Source organism: Leopardus geoffroyi, chromosome B4 (genome assembly GCF_018350155.1).
Source record: "Leopardus geoffroyi isolate Oge1 chromosome B4, O.geoffroyi_Oge1_pat1.0, whole genome shotgun sequence".
Lineage (NCBI taxonomy): Eukaryota > Metazoa > Chordata > Mammalia > Carnivora > Felidae > Leopardus > Leopardus geoffroyi.
Window position 1 is genome coordinate 83,471,026 of NC_059341.1, and position 18,256 is coordinate 83,489,281.

At 43.6% G+C, this 18,256-nt stretch overlaps 2 protein-coding genes across 3 annotated transcripts in view; both read right to left on the reverse strand.

Moving 5' to 3' along the window:
- The window catches only part of TIMELESS (timeless circadian regulator), a 30,845-nt gene extending 19,903 nt beyond the window's left edge, over nt 1-10,942 (reverse strand). For both annotated transcript variants that reach the window (XM_045463002.1, XM_045463001.1), the window contains exon 1: nt 10,210-10,942. The gene's annotated coding sequence lies outside the window, so the exon portion shown is untranslated. The remainder of the gene's footprint in view (nt 1-10,209) is intronic.
- Nucleotides 10,943-11,343: 401 nt separating this feature from the next.
- Nucleotides 11,344-15,705, reverse strand: LOC123590138 (major intrinsic protein of lens fiber). The gene is made up of 4 exons (XM_045463004.1): nt 15,286-15,705; nt 14,603-14,767; nt 14,092-14,172; nt 11,344-12,268 (listed from the first exon to the last, which is right to left on the reverse strand). Exons 1-4 carry the CDS (start codon nt 15,643-15,645, stop codon nt 12,083-12,085), a joined length of 792 nt encoding a protein of 263 aa, XP_045318960.1. The 5' UTR covers nt 15,646-15,705; the 3' UTR covers nt 11,344-12,082.
- Nucleotides 15,706-18,256: the final 2,551 nt, after the last annotated feature.

The window sequence follows — 18,256 nt, forward strand, 5'->3', positions numbered from 1 at the left end:
GTGGAACGCACTATTAAAAAAATCAGCCAGGGACAGAAAACTTACAGTTCACTCTTTTCATTCATTTAACTAGAAGCTACTCAGTCTGGTCTCATCTTCCTCTCCCAGACCACTTACAATCTGATTGTCTTATTCTCCTCTACTAAATGTTGTCCTATGCATTTCTGAATGCATTCAATTCTTTCATAGGAGAATCATTCAGTAGAAACAAACACAAAGAACAGTACAATGGTCAGAGGTGGGATCAGAGTCCTAGCTTCACTGCCTCCTTCCTATTCTTCACCAAGTCAGTCAGTCACAGAAAGGATGCTGTGGCAGCCACAGAGGTGCCCGTTCAGAGATTTTTCTTCAAGAAAGAGCTTATGGGGGCGCCCGGGTGGCTCAGTTGGTTAAGCGTCCACCTCTTGATTTTGGCTCAGGTCATGATCTTACACTCATGACATCAAACCCTGCATCAGGCTCTTTGGGGTTCCATGAAGCCTGCTTAAGATTCTCCCTCTCGAAAGAAAGAAAGGAAAAGAAAAGAAAAGAAAAGAAAAGAAAAGAAAAGAAAAGAAAAGAAAAGAACAGAACTTGTCATTCAGCTGCAAAGAATGCAGCTAGCTGACAGCTCCTCCAGGATCCACCTCAGTCCCATCCTTCCTGGGCAGTCCCCCAGCTAATGATAAGCATAGGGGTCCTGGGGCCTAGCCATTTCTGTCCAACAAGGATTCCTCTATTAGGCAATCTTTGCCTCTGAGTTTCTCGCTGGCTCAGCTGAGACTCTCACCGCCCCCAACTTTGCTAGCCCCTTGATCTATCACAGGCACTCCTAACTCTATCTAAGTGTCTGCTCCCCAGAGGTCCTGAACTGACAGATCCCTACCCCACTTCCATTATACGGTTATTGTATTATGAAAATCCAGTTAAGTTACATCACAACACATTGCAAACTCAGATGGATAATATAAAGTTAAAATGAAAATCAGTGGTTTTCATGCTTTATGATTTCATGTACCATTATATATCCCCCAAGCTGGAGAAGCGATCTTGACTGGTAAGGATATTAAAAATAGGAACATTAAAAATAAACTTTTTAAAAACCCCACGAACATCTATTAACACCAATGTTTCATAAAAGGAAAAGCTGAACACACATATACAAAAAGTAGCTATTATATAATCTCAGCTATATCCTTTCCCTTAAGGTACATAAACAAGTCTTTATCAAGAGTCACCTGCTCTACTGACTGAGCCATCCAGGTGCCTCTGAAAGAATTAATTTTGAATTAATGGATTATCCTGGGTTATAACCTTTGAACCAATGAGCTCATTTTGGAGATTACAACCCAACAAAACAATTCAAAAAAGAGAAGTAATCACTGATACAAAACCAAAAACAATACCTCTTCCTAATACATTCTAGTTTATAAAATGTTTTCATAGCTTTAACTTCACTTTGAACCTCACAACAGACCTAAGTGATAAATACAATCATTTCCATTTCACAGGTAAAGAAACAGTCTCAGAGTCTCAGAGAGAATAGAGAATATACACTTCAGTAAGATGTTTATAGATGAGTTATCTTTAATGGCAAAGCCTTGGAAACAAATCAGATATCCCAAGTCTGGGAACAGTTAGGAAAACTCTGGAATGTTAATAAACAATATATCATATAAAAACTAACTACAGGGCGCCTGGGTGCCTCAGTTGGTTGAATATCCGGCTCTTGGTTTGGGCTCAAGTCATGGTCTTGGGTTTGGGCCCTGCTTGGGATTCTTTCTCTCTCTTCCTCTCTCTGCCCCTCCCCTGCTCTCTCTCCCTTAAAATGGATAAATATCAAAAGCAAAAACAAAAAACAAAAAAACACTGCACACTAAAATTCAAAAGCTTAGGGGCACCTGGATGGCTCAGTCATTTAAGCTTCTGACTTCAGCTCAGGTCATGATCTTTTTTATTTAAAAAAAATATTTTTTTAATGTTTATTTACTTTTGAGGGAGAGAGAGACAGAGTGAAAGCAGGAAAGGGGCAGAGAGAGATGGAGACACAGAATCTGAAGCAGACTCCAGGCTCTGAGCTGTCAGCATAGAGCCTGATGCGGGCTCGAACCCATGAACTGTGAGATCATGATGTGAGCCGAAGTCAGACATTCAACTGACTGAGCCACACACGTGTCCCAGGTCATGATCTCTTGGTTTGTGAATTAGAGCCCTGCATCTGGCTCTCTGCTGTCAACCCAAAGCTTGCTTCAGATCCTCTGGCCCCCCCTCTCTGCCCTTCCCCTGTTCAGGCACCTGCATGCATGCACATGCTCTCTCACTCTCAAAAATGAATAAACATTTAAAAAAAGGATTAAAAAAATGAACAAACATTTTAAAAACAGGTGTTTAAAATAAATAAAAATTCAAAGGCTTACATTTTTAAAAAGGCACATAAAGTAGAAGGTTCACAATAACAACCACATAAAAATGTGAATGCTCCGGAGGTATCTGGGTGGCTCAGTCAATTAAGCATCTGGCTTCAGCTCAGGCCATGATCTCACATTTCGTGGGCTCGAGCCCCACATTGGGCTCCATGCTGACAGCTTGCCCTGCATCAGGGTTCTGTGCTGACAGCTTGGAGCCTGGAGCCTGCTTCAGATTCTGTGTCTCCCTCTCTCTCTGCCCCTCCCCTACTTGCACTTTGTCTCTCTCAAAAATAAGTAAACGTTAAAAAAGTAAATAAATAAAATAAAGATATTCAGGGCACCTGGGTGGCTCAGTCGGGTTAAGCGTTGGACTTTTGATTTTGACTGAGGTCGTGATCTTGAGGTTCATGAGATTGAGCCCTGCACCAAGCTCTGTGCGGACAGTGCAGAGCCTGCTTGGGATTCTCTCTCCTCTCTCTCTTCCCCTCCCCCACTGGCACGTGCACTCTCAAAGAAACTTAAAAATAAATAAATAAAGGTATCCTGGGGTGACTGGGTGGCTCAGTCGGTTAAGCGGCCGACTTTGGCTCAGGTCATGATCTCACAGTTTGTCAGTATGAGCCCCACATCAGGCTCTGCTGTCAGCACAGAGCCTGCTTCAGATTCTTTGTACCCCTCTCTCTCTCTGCCCTTACCCCACTCATGTTCTTGCTCTCTCTCTCTCAAAATTAAACATTAAAATTTTTTTAATATAAATAAATAAAGGTATTCACTGTTTTCAATTCTTGTAGCAAAATGGTACTTTTCAATAAAAACAGCAAAGGTAGCCATTGCTGTGCTCACAGGTTTTCCGTCCCATTCCCACTCTCCTAGCCCAAAGGTCTCCTTCTAACAGTTCTTCAGAAGGAATGGGGGCAGCTGGGCTGGCTGACTGAGAGTTATTGTCCATTCACTGTTTCCACCCACAGGGATGCAGGAACCTCGTGTCTTCTCCCAAAGTCTCCTCTGGTCTCTTTCAGCAGCCCTCCCTCTTTGCGTTTTATTTTATTATTATTATTTTTTTATTTTAAACAGTAAATGAGTTTTGAAGCAGCCCAAACTCTTGTGTTGCTGTGAACATGAAAGGTTAATCCTGACGCACAGACAAGAGAGTGGGGTTTCACGATAGTTAGCTCTGCTAAATCCTTTCCTCCTGCAAAGAGGGAAAAGGAGAAGCCGTACACACTATTTCCAGTCATGGGACAAAACAGATAAACACAAGACTGTAATTTCTCTGTTCTAATCAGAGCACTTTATTACACTTCCTGAATTTTCTGTTTTGGAAACAACTTCCCCCATGCTGCCTCTTTCACTCATAACAGAGGCAAAACAGAAAAACCAGCACCATCCTGGCTTGCCAAAGAATCAATGGAAAAGAGGGAAATTCTCTTTTTTTTTTCAATAATAAACTCCTGGATAGATTTTTCAGATTTTTTGGTTTGCTTTGTGAAAGCAATGGCCTCCAAAGTTCTGGATTTCATAGATAGATCTTTAATTTTTTACTTTTTTAATTTAGGGAGACTAACATAACGTTACCAACTTTAAATTTTGTAACTTGAGGATACTTAGGAACACACACACCCCTCATATACTGCTGTTTATAAATATTTCAGCTGCTGTGGAAAATAGGCAATTCCTCAAAATGTTGAACACAGAGTTATCATAAGACCCAGCAATTCCACTCTTAGATATTTATCTGAGAGAAATAAAAAGTATGTGCTCACAAAAACTTGTACACGAATGTTCATAGCATTATTTATAATAGTCACAATGTGGAAAAAACCCCAAATGTCCATCAACCGATGAACAGATATAAACAAAAATGGAATGGAATAAAAAAACAATGGAATATTTAACAATAAAAAGGAATGAAGTACTGATACATGCTCCAATATGGATGAAACTTGAAAACGTTATTTTCAGTGAAAGAAGCCAAACACAAAAGGTTGCATACTGTTCGCTTCCATTTATATGAAATGTCCACAGAATAGGCAAATCCATACAGACACAAAGTAGATTAGCAGTTGCCAGAATGGGGGGGGGTGGTGGGAGGGAGGGAGGGAGGAGAGGTGGAGTATTGTTAGTAGGTACCTACAGAGTTTCTTTTGGGGGTGATGAAAATATCCTAATGTTAGATAGCGGTAATGGTTGTCCAGCTCCGTGGACTGTACACTTTAAAAGGGTGAATTTTATGGTATGTAAATTATATCTTAATAAAGCTGTTTACAAAAAAAACTTCCCACACAATTACTATATATTCTATTTTCACTATTTAAACACCAAAAAAAAAAAAAAAAAAAAAAAAAGAACCCCAAACAAAACAACAAAGCGGGTGCATGGGTGGCTTGGTAGGTTAAGTGTCCCACTCTTGGTTTTGGCTCAGGTCATGATCTCAAGGTCATGATCAAGCCCCGCATTGGCCTCTGTGCCAACAGCATGAGCCTGCTTGGGGTTCTCTCTCTTTCTGTGCCCCTCCCCAACGTGTGCATGCATGTACACTCACTCTCTCTATCGCTCTCAAAATAAATAAATAAACATTTCAAAAAAAACTACAAATAAAATCTCAGGACAAAGTACAGTCCATTAAATTTTATAAACTTGAATTTATGAAAAAAACTAACTCTATTTTACTTTCACATTTTATCATAGACAGCTGGGAACTTTGCCAAACATCTTACAGCCAGCAGACCTTGACATTTAAAGGGATGTTAGTTACTTTTGTCACTCAACTAAGTACCAAGTGGTTCAGACAAAGCAATATTCCTCTGAAATTAATACTTGTAGGCCTCAAAATGCAAGAACCAAATAAAAACAAAGGATAAAATATTAAATACACTTGGTATTGAAATTAGAAAATTAACTCACTTCTTGAAAACAAAATAAAACCAAACAAAAACTCTGCCCCAAATCAACTCTAAGAACCAGCTTTGAGAATCATTAGTATGAACAGAATGACTTTTGGCATTTGGATTCTAGTTCTGTCCAGTACCAAATTGGTGATCTTGGGTATGTGGCTTAACCTAAACTTCAGTTTCCTTGTCAGTATAGTAAGAAAATAAACGGGGAAGTTTGAATCAGATCATGCATGGAAAGCAGTACTACTCAAAGCATGGCATGCAGACCACTGTTGGTCCACAAACTGTTAGCAGTCTGCATACAGTACAGACACAAAGTGTACACATTTAGAATGTCTTACGGCAGGTGAGAGTTAATGTTTGTTGATCTAATAATTTTTAAAAGTCTACATTCTGTAGTTTTTTCATGTTATTTTTCTAGTAATTCAATTTAGTTCAGGTCCTGACTATCTCTAGAGTACTCAACTGCTTCCTAACCTCTATCCCTGTTTCCAGTCTTAAGTCTATTCATAACATGGTTACCAGATTTTGACCATATAACCACCCTACTTGGCTATGTAAGAAACTTCATAGTGATTGTCTCTGGGGAGAACGGGGGAGGAGGAGTCTAGGGTAGGAGAAACATTTATCTTTCACTCTAGTACTACTTGAATTGTTTATCATTAGTAATCAAACAGTCCCAGTATTTTGCAAAAAAAGTGTTTTTAGAAAAGTATGTTATAGGTCAATTGTAACTCAGTAAACCTGGGGGGGAAAAGAAAGAAAGAAAAGTACTGATATGTAACAGCTTGGGGGGAGAAACCTACCTTGTCCTTTACCAAGATAATTTGAGCAGCACTGATACCAGGCACTTTACTGAATGCTAAGCACAAAGTAAGGACTCTCAAAATATTAACTTCCTCTCCATCTACTGGATTCTATAGTCAATCACTAAATGCTTACGTAGAGCCCCCAAGGTGAAAAGACAAATGTTGTGTGGGTGCTAAAGCAATTTAAGAAATTTAGTTGCAGAAATAAAGCCCACCCGATATAGAACAAACAACATAAAAGACAAATCAGTACAAGCTCTAATTAAGTGATATTGAAAAAAATTTCTGAAAAACTAGGGCTCTTTTCAGGTTAAAGTGGTCAAGAAGGTTTTTGTCAGAGGAAGTATGATTAGACCCAGGCCTTCAAAGGTTGCATAGGATTCAGGCAGCTGAGAGGCAGAAGAGTATTTAGACAGAGAACTGCCAGAGCAAAAGCAGGGAGGGAGCTACTCTGGGCAGGTGAGACTAACAGGAAAGCAGTAGAAATGAGGGGTTGGAACTGACTTTATGGGACAACCTTGTCTTTGTCTACCAATTCAAGGATTTAGAACAAAAGCCAGAAGTCAGTCTTTGAAGATTTTTGAGCTGAAAAGCAAATGATCAAACTGGGGTGGCACAAGCAGTATCCCGTAACCTACTATTGGATCACTCTCTGTGAGGTGTGTCAATCTTTTTCCTTTCCCTGCTTTCACCATACAAAAGATCCCAACCTCAGATCAATCCAACCATCTACTTTCTAGACTCGAACTTAAATTATGATTCAGATTTGCTGAAGAAAACCAAACAACCGTGCAGAATGGTACATAACCACTGTGTAGGCTCCAACCTCAGCATGGCCCAGCAAATCTTTTTTAGTGTTCCTAGTTCACTTCCTATTCTCATTCCCAAGGAACAACTGTTACTAGCTTTCACTGTTATCCTCAAGCCCCTCAACTGCACTGCTTCCTGGACCTCTCATTTGGTGTCTCTGCCCCTTTCCTCTAGGGAACAACTGAGGTCATCAGACAAGGAAGAACTCTCTCAACTTTCTCTGCCCAAGCCTAAAAATGTACATATTTCAAGTCCCACCCAGACTTCTTTGCTTCTAATTTAAGCCCTCCATTTGTGATTAATCAATCACTTCCTGTCCCTTAATTGACTGTTCCTCTTTTTTTAAGATTTTATTTTTCTTAAATAATCTCTATACCCAATGTGGGACTCAAACTTACAACCCCAAGATCAAGAGTCATATGCTCCATTGACTGAGTCAGCCAGGCACCCTGGTTGTTCCTCATTTCTCATGTTTCCAGTCTTCTCTTTATATTGGCCCATCCCCATGTAAGTTGCTTAAAGCTCTTCCATCTCAGGGAGGAGAAAATCCAACATAAAACAATACCTTTCCTTGACCCCATATTGGCTTCTCCTTCTCTCCTTCTTAAGCACAGATGTTCATAGGCCTTTGTCTTCATTTCTCTTCCAGTCTTACACTACACAGCTTCCGTGGGCAAACTCCTCCATTCCCATGGCTTCAACCACCATCTCTGTCATTAGCCAGCAAACCTATACCCTTGCCATACTGAGCTCTCATGGTGCCGATCTCCTATTTCACTAATGAATAGCATTCTCCATCTTTATGCCTCATAGATACCTCACATTCAACATGTCCAAAATGGAATACCTTCCCCCCAAATGTGTCTCTACTTCTAGTTTGGATCTCTTTAGGGACTGACACTATCTACTCAGTCATTCACATAGGAAAGCTAGGCATCATCCTAGATACCTCAAGTCATTAACTCGGGCTAATTCTACTTCCTTAAGCTCTCCTATCCAGCCCCTATAAATCCCCATTGGTACTGCCTTAGTTCAGACCCTGAGTATCTCTAGCTTAGATTACTCAACCACTTCCTAACTTCTTTTCCTGCCTCATCTTGTTCTCTTAAGTATTCACAAAATGGTTACTAGATTTGGCCATATAACCACCCTGCTTAAAACCCTTCAATGGATGGAGTGCTTGGGTAGCTCAGTCAGTTAAGCGCCCAAATTCTGATTTCAGCTCTGGTCATGATTTCCCAGTTTCTTGAGTTCAAGCCCTGTGTCAGGCTCTGAGCTGATCCTGTGAAGCCTGCTTGGGAGACTCACTCTCTCCCTGCCCCTCCCCTCCTCACACTCTGTCTCTCTCAAAATAAATAAACTTAAAACAAAACAAAACCTTTCAATGAATACATAAGAAACTCCATGGTGACTGTCTCTGGGGAGAATGGGGGGAGCTACAATAAAAGAAATATTTACCTTTCACTTTAGTACTATTTGAATTTTTACCACAACATGCACTACTGTAATACAAAACTAAAGTTTCAGCAGCTGCAAATGTCTACGTACAAAGTCCTTCATAATCTCCCTGATTACTTTTTAAGCTACTCTCTCAAGACAATCTTCCTGAATGCCCTAAAGTCTATCCTTTTATCTTTCAAGGCTCTGCCCAAATGGTACCTCCTCCTGACTTTTCCATGCAGGAGACCTCTCTCTCCTTTGTGTCTACTTTGTGCCATAAATATACTTCCATCATGGCATTTACAGACCATGTTGTAATACTTAAACATTGTTTGAAATTTCCTCCCTCAGGAGGAGGGCATATTCCCTGAGGGCATAAAGTATTTCTTTTTCACCTTTGAATTGTCAGTCTAGTTACCAAAATCAAAATTTATAATGGGTGGGGCTTGGACCAGAGTGTTTTGAAAATGTTCACCTGCTGATTCTAACTCAATCCACTGCTAACAACTGCACTAAATTATAAACTCCTTGAGATCAGGAATCATTGTGACCAGCACAATGTAAATGATCAATAAACAGTTTCTAAACTGGAACTGAAGTAGAGGGAGGAAAAGTTGGAGCTGGAGATTTGGAGGCATCAGGATACAAGGTATGTGAAACTGTGGCAGTAAGTAAGCTTGCTCAAGAGAGTATAAAGTGAGAGGAGTAAGAAAGCCAGGGCAGACTTGTCACCCAGTAACTGCAGAGGGCTCATTTACATGAGTTTTTCCATACAGACTGAGTTCCTTAAGGTCAGGAACTCTGTCCTATTCATCTCTGTCTGTCCACCTGTCACAGAGCACAGTGCATGGTACCTGTTAGGAGCTTTTACTGGGTTGTATCAGCGACACTGATAATAGAGGGAGGTACAAAACTTCAAGAACACAAAGAAAGAAGTGACTACTTTGGCCAAGGTCGGGGGGGGGGGCGGGGGGGGGGGGGAGACTGGAAACAGACGTTTTTCAGAGGGACAAGTGAGCTCAGTCCTGAAAGAGAAGTTCATTTGGCAAAGACATGGCCAGAACTTCAAGTAGAGGGAACAGCAGGGCACAGGTACCAAGGCATGAAACAGCACAATGCATACACCCTTTCCATGTGACAGAGTCAAGTGCATGATACAGAAAAAATGTTAGGGAACTTCAGAAAATGAAGCTGAGAGGATCTGACTGTGAAGGGCCATGGATGCCGACTAAGGATTTAAGCCTAACTGTGGGTGGCCAATGAGGAGTTTTAAATATAATCTGAAATTACCAGATTGATTTTTTATAAAGTAACTCTGGTAGCAGCTCGAAGGGCAAAGAATTGAGACTCAAGGGAAGGAGCTTAATTAGTGGCTGACAGTCCAGCTAACAAACCCAAGCAAAAACTGTATCCTCCTTAAGTCTTATACCAGAGAGAAAGGAGGGAAGGGAATGAGAAATCCATGCCGTAAAATCCCAAGATTCAAGTCAAGCGACCTGCTGATCGCTAAACTGCGCTTGTTTGGGGTCTGAACTGGATGGGAAGGAAGTTCCGAAGTGAAAATGCCCTGGACCTTTCGGTTCTACCTCAAGAGTTCCAAGCCCCTTCCCATCACGACCCCACCCCTGCGCGAAGACCAACTGTACTGAGGGGCGCGGGGAGAACAAAGGAGCATTTCGGGCAAACGGGGAACACTGCGGCACCTACTTCGGACTCGGGGGTGAAGAACTGCGCGTGCGCACCTAAAGCGCGTGCCCCGCCTCCTGTCTTTAAACCTGGCGGCGGGAAAGGGACTCCGCATTTGCCAAGAGTGCACCCGCGGCTCCGAAAGGACGCCATCCGCTAGAGCCCTCTCTCCCACACACTCACCCGCTCCCCGCCGGTCCTCAGGATCCCCGCGGAGCCAACGGCCCGCAGGCCCCCGGCCGCAGCCTTTCCCGCCACCCGGCTCAGCGAGACCAATCCCCGCCTGCGTGGGAGCGGGGCGGGGCGAACTGGGCTGGTGCATATGACCCCAAGCGAGCAGGGGGTGAAGGTAATGAAGTAAGGAAAAGGGAAGCGAGTACACGTACTGTTTTATCTGAGTCCATTCCCTATATTGAGCTAAGAACCACAGCGCTATGAATTTTCTGCCAACTTAAAATAATAGAAATCAAAATCCGATTAGAGGTAAATTTACAAACATTCTCTTCCCCTTCTCCTAGTCAAGTGGATTATTCCAAAGTCCCACTGGTTAGTTAGAAAAATTAGGCTTTATTTGGGAGGAAGTGGAGTTGAGCTAAGGGCTAGAGTGGTCTTTTGTGGGCGTGGTGCCTTTTGCGCTAGAGAGATAGGCATAAAGCTTGCGAAGCGTGCAGACGCCTAAAAGGAAGAGAACAACAGTAAATATACATTGGTAAGTTGAGAATCTCCTCTGGACTCTGCTGAGTGTATTTTGCCCTCCTCTGATGGGTGTGTTTTGCCCATGACAAAAGAAGATAGGGCTCAAACGAATAATTATCTTATGAAATACTAATCATTTGAATAGAACGAATCGATTTCTAGGATATGAAGAGAGAATTGCTGAAGATGAAAGGACACATGAGAGAAAAGTGAAAAGACGCACACACAAAAAAAGGAAAATAAAGAAGACTATAAAACTAGGGGTAAAAGATACCATTTGAAGGGTGTTTTGAGTTGCTCTAACTAAATTAAAACTCTGAGGGTCAAAGACTCTTCCCTCCTACTGCCGCCCTCCACCCCCCCCTCCCCCCCTCGTGATTTGCTCACCTGCCTCATGATTTGCTCCAGGCATCAGATTTCCTGTTTTGACTTTAGGGAACCCTTCTGTGGCTTAAGTACCTTCTGCCTGAAGGCCCTTTTGGGAATGTCTGGCAGAACAGCTAAACTAGTTAATTTTTCTAGATTCTAGGCTCACCCTACCCCTTGTTTAGGTTGGGAGCTCACTGGCCCAGGGCCTCCAAAGAGATCCATCATATCAGAATGAACACAAAACCCAGCCAGTGGATGTAGACAAGTTTATGTGGCTTTACAGAACAGTTCAAACCCCAGTGTTCACTTTTCTCAGAGCTACTTCCCCACCCAAGTCCTTGGGGCAAGCATCCCTGAGATAAGTAGACTACACTCTGCGATTAACTTCCCCAAAACTTTCTGGTACAATTGCAACCTGATCTTGGGCTAATAACGCCATTTCCTCTCTCCCTGCCTCCAGCCCCTTCCTCCCAACCCTTGGAATGCCTTGTCTCCATCTGCCTCCTGTGAAGAGTACTCCCTGCTTCCCTGCTCCTGCAGAAACCTAGGGTCATAAACTTGACTTGGCAGCAAGGTAAAGGCCGAAGCTTAAAGGTCTTGGTTCCTGTGCTCACCACACTGGGTTGGGAGAGGAAGGTAAAGAATGACACCTTTTTTCCCTTCCCTACCTCTCCTGCTGTGCCCCAAAACTTAGACACAGCCACATTCACTCACATTCATACGCACAATCATGCACACACAGCGGCGAAGAGAGGTGGGATGGAGAGGAAGGGAAGTTTGCACAAACCAGCTCATGAATGCAACTTGAAAGATTTCACACGGCAAAAGGCAAAACACACACACACACACACACACACACACACACACACACATAAATTAAAAAATAAAGAAATACATGTCCCTCCCCCAGTCTCTTTCTTCATCCAGGGGCTGGCTCAGCCCCTCTGAATAAACCCAGAAGCTTCCTACTCCCTCTGGCCAACTGGAGCTTTCACAGGGCCTGGGTCTTCAGTTCAACAGGTTCCCCTGTGCCCTCTGGTTGTCCATTGGAGTCACTGGGCCTGGCACCCTTGAGAATAGACAGTCTCTCAGAAACACTCTTAAGCCGGGGGAAGAGGAGAAAGTCGTAGAGGAGACTGCCTAGTCCTCCTCCAATGATTGGGCCCACCCAGTATACCTGTAGGAAAAGGAGAGGAATAATCAGACTTGGGGAAGGGATCAAGAGCAAGTGGGGTGCCTGGGTGGCTCAGTCAGTTAAATGTCTGACTTTGGCTCGGGTCATGATCTCACAGTTCGTGGGTTCGAGCCCCACGTCAGGCTCTGTGCTGATAGCTAGGAGCCTGGAGTCTGCTTCAGATTCTGTGTTTCCCTCTCTCTCTGCCTCTCCCCCGCTCATGTTCTGTCTACCCTTTCTCTCAAAAATAAACATTGAAAAAAAATTAAAAGAAAAAAAATTAAACAACAACAACAAAAAAGAGCAAGGCTATTCTTTTTCCAACTCTATGGGTGGAAAACAGACATCTGCACTTGGCACATACAACTGGGAACTATTTAAGCAGAAATCAGTGTTTGTTTGTTTGTTTTTAAATTCTAAACTGCTTCAGTGCCTCAAAACTTACCATTTCTTTTCTGACTCACCAAACTACTCCTTTATCCCACATCTCAGCACATATATATTCTATTTTTTATCAATTTGCACTAGTTTATATATTGCTTTGAAAAATTTTTTACTTGTGGTAAAACACATAAAATGTATCATCTTAATCATTTCTTTTTTTTTTTTAAGTTTATTTATTTATTTTGAGAGAGAGAGACTGACAGAGCACAAGCAGTGTGAGGGGCAGAGGGAGAGAGAAAATCCCAAGCAGGCTCCACACTGTTAGCACAGAGCCCAATGCAGGGCTTCCACTCATGAACCGTGAGATCATGACCTGAGTCGAAACCAAGAGTCAGATGCTTAACCAACTGAGCCACCCAGGTGCCCCTCATCTTAACCATTTTTAAGTGTACAGTTCAGTAGTGTTACGTATATTCACATTGTTGTACAACAAATCTCCAGAACTTGTTCATCTAGCAAACCTGAAACTCTATACACATTAAATAATAGCTCCCCATTGCTCCCTCTTCCCAACCCCTGTCAACTATTGTTTTGCTTTGTTTCAATGAATTTGACTATGCTAGATACTTCACATAAGCGGAATTATACAGTGACTGGTATATTTCATGTAGCATAACGTCCTCAAGGTTTATCCAGGTTGTAGCATGAGTAAGACTTTGCTTTTTTTAAGGCTGTATATTATCCCAGTGTATGTACATATTGCATTTTGTTTATCCATTCATTTACGAGGGTCACTGGGTTGCTTCCACCTTTTGGCTATTGTGAATAATGATGCCATGAAAACAAGGATACAGCTTTTAATTTTTTAAAAATTATTTCTGTATGTTTGTCTGGCATTTGGCCAAACAACACAAACATAACCAATTTTTATTGAGGACTTATTCCATGCCAGATTTTGTGCTAAATGTTTCACACATATAACTTTCATACTTATTTTTCATAACACCTCATTTTATGTTAAGGAAACCGGGGTGCAGAATGACTGAACCATTTGCCATGGTCACACACAAGGCCAATAATGTGCCAGAACTGGAATGAGGCCCAGGCCTATCTCTACTTACACATATCCTGAGCTCTGAGAGTAGAAGTTTCTGACTTCCTGTTTAGTTGTCTGTCCTCACAGTGCTAGGTTTAGAATCCCGTGGATACCTAGTAAAAATCCCTTGACCAACCAGTGAAGGAACAATATGAACAAGAACCTCTCTTTCTAGCAAAATAATGAATCCTGCTCCCATAGGCATGCCAAACTGTGACAGCCCCTTTAGCTGAGTGCTGGTAAAGCAGTTAACACATCCAGATGAAAGGTAGGAGCCGAACATGGAACCTGCAGCCCACACCCATCCAGGAGGGCTTCAGGATCTTGTCCCTCTCCCCTCACTTACCCAGTGGTTGGTGAAGTTTCTGGTGAGAATGGCAGGAGCAAAGGAGCGGGCAGGGTTCATGCCTGCACCAGTATAATACATCTGCAAAAGACACAGTCATAATTGAGACACTTTCCCCTACTCCACCCCAGCTTCTCTCCCCGCAACCCACATGTCCTTGAGGGCTGGCACCTTGCCTCCAGCCAGCAGCAAGTAGGGAAGGACAGGCTTCATGGGGGTTCCACAATGGAATGAAGGCACTGATGCCTCATCGGGGACAGACTATAGATCCATAGGCAAAACCCACATCTCCCCATGATGCGTACATTTCTATTTTGGGGGCAAGAATGACCAGATGTAGTGGTCACAAAAGAGGAATAGAACAATGTTGATTCCTCTGTGCTGACTGATAGAGTCAGGTGGATTATGTTCATGTTTGACAGTGAGGTGGGCAGAAAGAAATTTAAAAGTTAGGAAAGGTTTAGGGGCCCTGGAATCCTTAAACAAGAAGTTGATTCTTTTTCCTGCTTACCCCAAAGAGGTGACCCAGGGTGAGGGAGAAGCCAACAGCCAGGGCCACAGATCCCAGGCGGCCATTCCGCCTCTCGTCGTATGTGGCAAAGATGCAGAGCACAAACTGGAGTGTCAGGAAGATCTCCACCGTGGTGGCCTGGCCCACACTTACCCCAGGGTGCAACTGGGCAAAGGAAGAAGAAAGGAGGCAGTTCATTAGGGTTGTCACAATGTCACCTCCTCAAGGCTTCCCATATAGGAACCCCCTTATGGCATCAGTTGACTGGAGAGGAAGGATAATACAACCACCTTCACAGTAATTGTTTCTGTATTCTTCACAGTATTTGTTTCTTATTTTTTCCTAATAATACTTCTTCATGGTGGAAATAACTATACCCATTTATACAGATAAGGAAACTGGCGCCCTATAAGGTAAAATAAGTTTCCTTAAGAACCTGCAAGGAGTTGAAGAAAAGTTCAGATCAGAACTCAGGTTTCTTGAGACAGTCCAGGGCTTTTTGCCTTCCTTACTCCTTCCTTAGTCCTGCAAACTACCTTTGAAAGACACACACACACACACACACACACACACACACACACACACACACATAAATGTCCCAGCCCCCTGAGGAACCAATCGGCCACCACCAGGCAGGGAATCAGGGTACCAGGTTCCTCCAGCCCCACTTAGCTGACCATTACCGTATTAAGTGCTAGGTTTCCTCGAACGGCAGGCGGGGTAACACTATACAGCACGGCAGCTCCAGCCACGGCTCCCAGGAGTTGGGCTGCCATATAGCAGATGGCACGGAGCAGCGACATCTGGGAACCCACAAGAAAGGCAAAAGTGACTGCAGGATTGACATGGGCTCCACTGATGTGGCCCACAGCCTGCACCAGCGTAGCCAGGGCCAGGCCAAAGGCCAGAGCCACCTGCAGAACATGCAGGGGTCCAGGGGTCCAACGCAGTGAAGCCCCTAGTCCAAAAAAGACATAGAAGAGGGTGGCAAAGAACTCAGCAAATATGGACCTCCAGAAGGAGGCTGACCGCAGTTCCCACATGGCAGGGGGGATGGGCACAATGCCTGGGTCCCTGATGCCCCCCTGGCCTGATCTGGGTGGACAGTCCCCTTTATAGAGGACTCTTAATCCCTGGGAGGGGCAGGCTGAAGTGGCTGGTCCAGCCTCTTAACCCCTTCACAGCTGTGGAGGGCTGGGCCCACACTTATGCATCTGTTAAAGCTGTTGGATTTTCCCTCCCTCTTCCACTGGGAGATGAGCAGAGCCATAGGTGTTAGGGTAGGGGTAGTGTCAGGGCTGGAGAGGCTCTGAGAGGAAGGGACCAAGAATAGGGAGAGTATAAAAGTCTGTCCTTCCCTTTGTGTCAAAGTTGGAGTTCATGGTCCTGTCATCTGTATTAGAACATTCCTCAATTCTGCTTGGAAGGTCAGTCAGACTGAGTTCACTTCATGGGGTATGAGACTGTGCTCCTGAGGACCTTCAGTCTCCTCTGAGTCGGGCAGGGGTAAGGGTGGGGGTGGGGGTCAGGAGTGGGGTCCAGCAGGGAAGTTGGATAACTGAAGAGAATTCTTTAGTTCTCTGGGATTAGAGGGCCTTTGCCCATTGGTTGGTTTGGTCTGGAATCTGTGGACCCTGCAGCTCTGGGACAGAATAGTTCTGCTGTGTCTGGTTTTCTCGAAGCCCAGGTTCCCTACCCCCAACCCATGCCAGCACCTTCCTTTCCAAACCCTCAGCCTGGCCTTTTAAACCACAAAGACAGTTAGGAGGAAGAAGCTATCTTCCATGGATAGGCTGGGGGTGTGGGCCTGAGGAGGGGGAAAAGGGTTAGTAGTTAAATTTCAGAATCAGCTTATACTTCATCTTTCCTAACTTACAAGGTCCTGGCAAGAAGTACTAAAAAGAAAGAAACTGAGTCATGACTATGAACAAGTGGGAGGGTCTAATGCCTCCTAATATGGTTGTAATCAGGACATTAGGGTCTTAAATCTTAATCCCTAGGGAAAAATCTGAGGATGGGGGTGTCTGGAGAGAGAAAAGGATAAAATGGGAAAGGAGAGCATGGGGAACGAGGTTCAGTTGTGCTCAAGTTTGGTGATGAACTTGGGACCTAGAGATGAGTGCTGGGAGAAGGTAGAGAAGGCACAATGGGACATACTGGTAGGCTCCAGCATCTCTATACTGTGGCAAGTCATATAGGCCACAGACTTTTCCCATGAAGCCCCAGAAGAGAGCAGAAATTTGAAGGAGAGGTCTGCAGTAGTGGTCACTAGCATTGGTCCCATCCAGTACACTTGTAGGGAGAGAAGAGGGACACAGATAATGGCCTATGCTCGTCTCTTCCTCCAATATCTAGCTTGGGGATAAATAGGAACAGTTACAGCAAAGGCAGAGAGTGCACCTAATCCACCCACATGTGGGAAGAGTTGCTGAGAACAGGTCAGAGGAGACTGAAGCTCCCAAATTCATGGAAGAAGAACAATCCATTAGAGATCTATGGAGTCTCTTGGGTTCTAGAAGCCCCACCAATCTCCTCACTTCAGGCCCTGTAACCCTTGTTGCACTTGACTCAGAGATGCTCCCAGTTCCCAGTCACCTCTGTTAGTGAATATGCAGTGTTCACACTGCTTCTGGGAAAGGACCCCTGGACAGGACAGAAGGTAGTCCTTTAACCATCATGGTGTTAAGAGCAGAGAATTTGGCAACAGATACGTTGGTTCAGATGTGGATGGGAATACAAAGTGACAGAACTAGTTATGACTCCTGGTGGGGGTGTAAATTAGAATAATCACTTGGGAACACAGTATAACACCATCTTATAAGGATGAACAAACAAGGGCGCCCGGGTGGCTCAGTCAATTAAGCATCCAACTTTGGCTGAGGTCATGATCTCACAGTTGGTGAGTTTGAGTCCCACATTGGGCTCTCTGCTGTCAGTGTGGAGCCTGCTTCAGATCCTCTGTCTCCCTCTCTCTGCCTCTCCCCTGTGCACATGCTCTCTCTCTCTCTCTCTCTCTCTCTCTCTCTCTCTCTCTCGAAAATAAATAAACATTAACAAAAGATGAATAAACATACTTTCTGACCCAGGAATTTCGCTTCTCATGTATATACCCAAGAGGAACTTTTCTATACCTGCACCAGCAGACATGTACAAGAATACTGAGAGCAGCACTATTCACAATAGCAAAAAAAAACTTGAAGCAACCCAAATACCCATCGATGGGAGAATGGATGTATAGACAGTGATCTCTCTCTCTCTCTCTCTCTCTCTCCCCCTTTAGGTATATATACACACATATATTTCACACAATGGAAAATTATTCAGCAGTCAAAATGAGTGAACTATTGCAGTGATACTCAATAATAGGGATGTATTTTAGCAATACAATATCAAGTAAAAAAAAAAAAGTCCCTGATGATTATACATGGCATAACCTTTTTGTAAAGTTAAAAAAAATCAGGGCACCTGTCTGGCTCAGTTGGTAGAGCATGCAACCCTAGATCTTGGGGTTGTGCATTTGGGCCCCACATTGGATTGCAGAGATTACTTAAAAAAAACTTAGGAGGGGCACCTGGGTGGCTCAGTTGATTGGGTGACCGACTTCAGCTCAGGTCATGATGTCACAGTTCGTGAGTTCGAGCCCCATGCCAGGCT

Coding starts and splice junctions, on each gene's coding strand:
- LOC123590138 (XM_045463004.1), bottom strand. CDS start 15,645: ATGTGGGAACTGCGGTCAGCCTCCTTCTGGAGGTCCATATTTGCTGAG. Junction 14,768..15,285: donor GAAACCTAGCACTTAATACG/GTAATGGTCAGC, acceptor TCCTTTGCCCAG/TTGCACCCTGGGGTAAGTGT. Junction 14,173..14,602: donor CCCTGGGTCACCTCTTTGGG/GTAAGCAGGAAA, acceptor TGTCTTTTGCAG/ATGTATTATACTGGTGCAGG.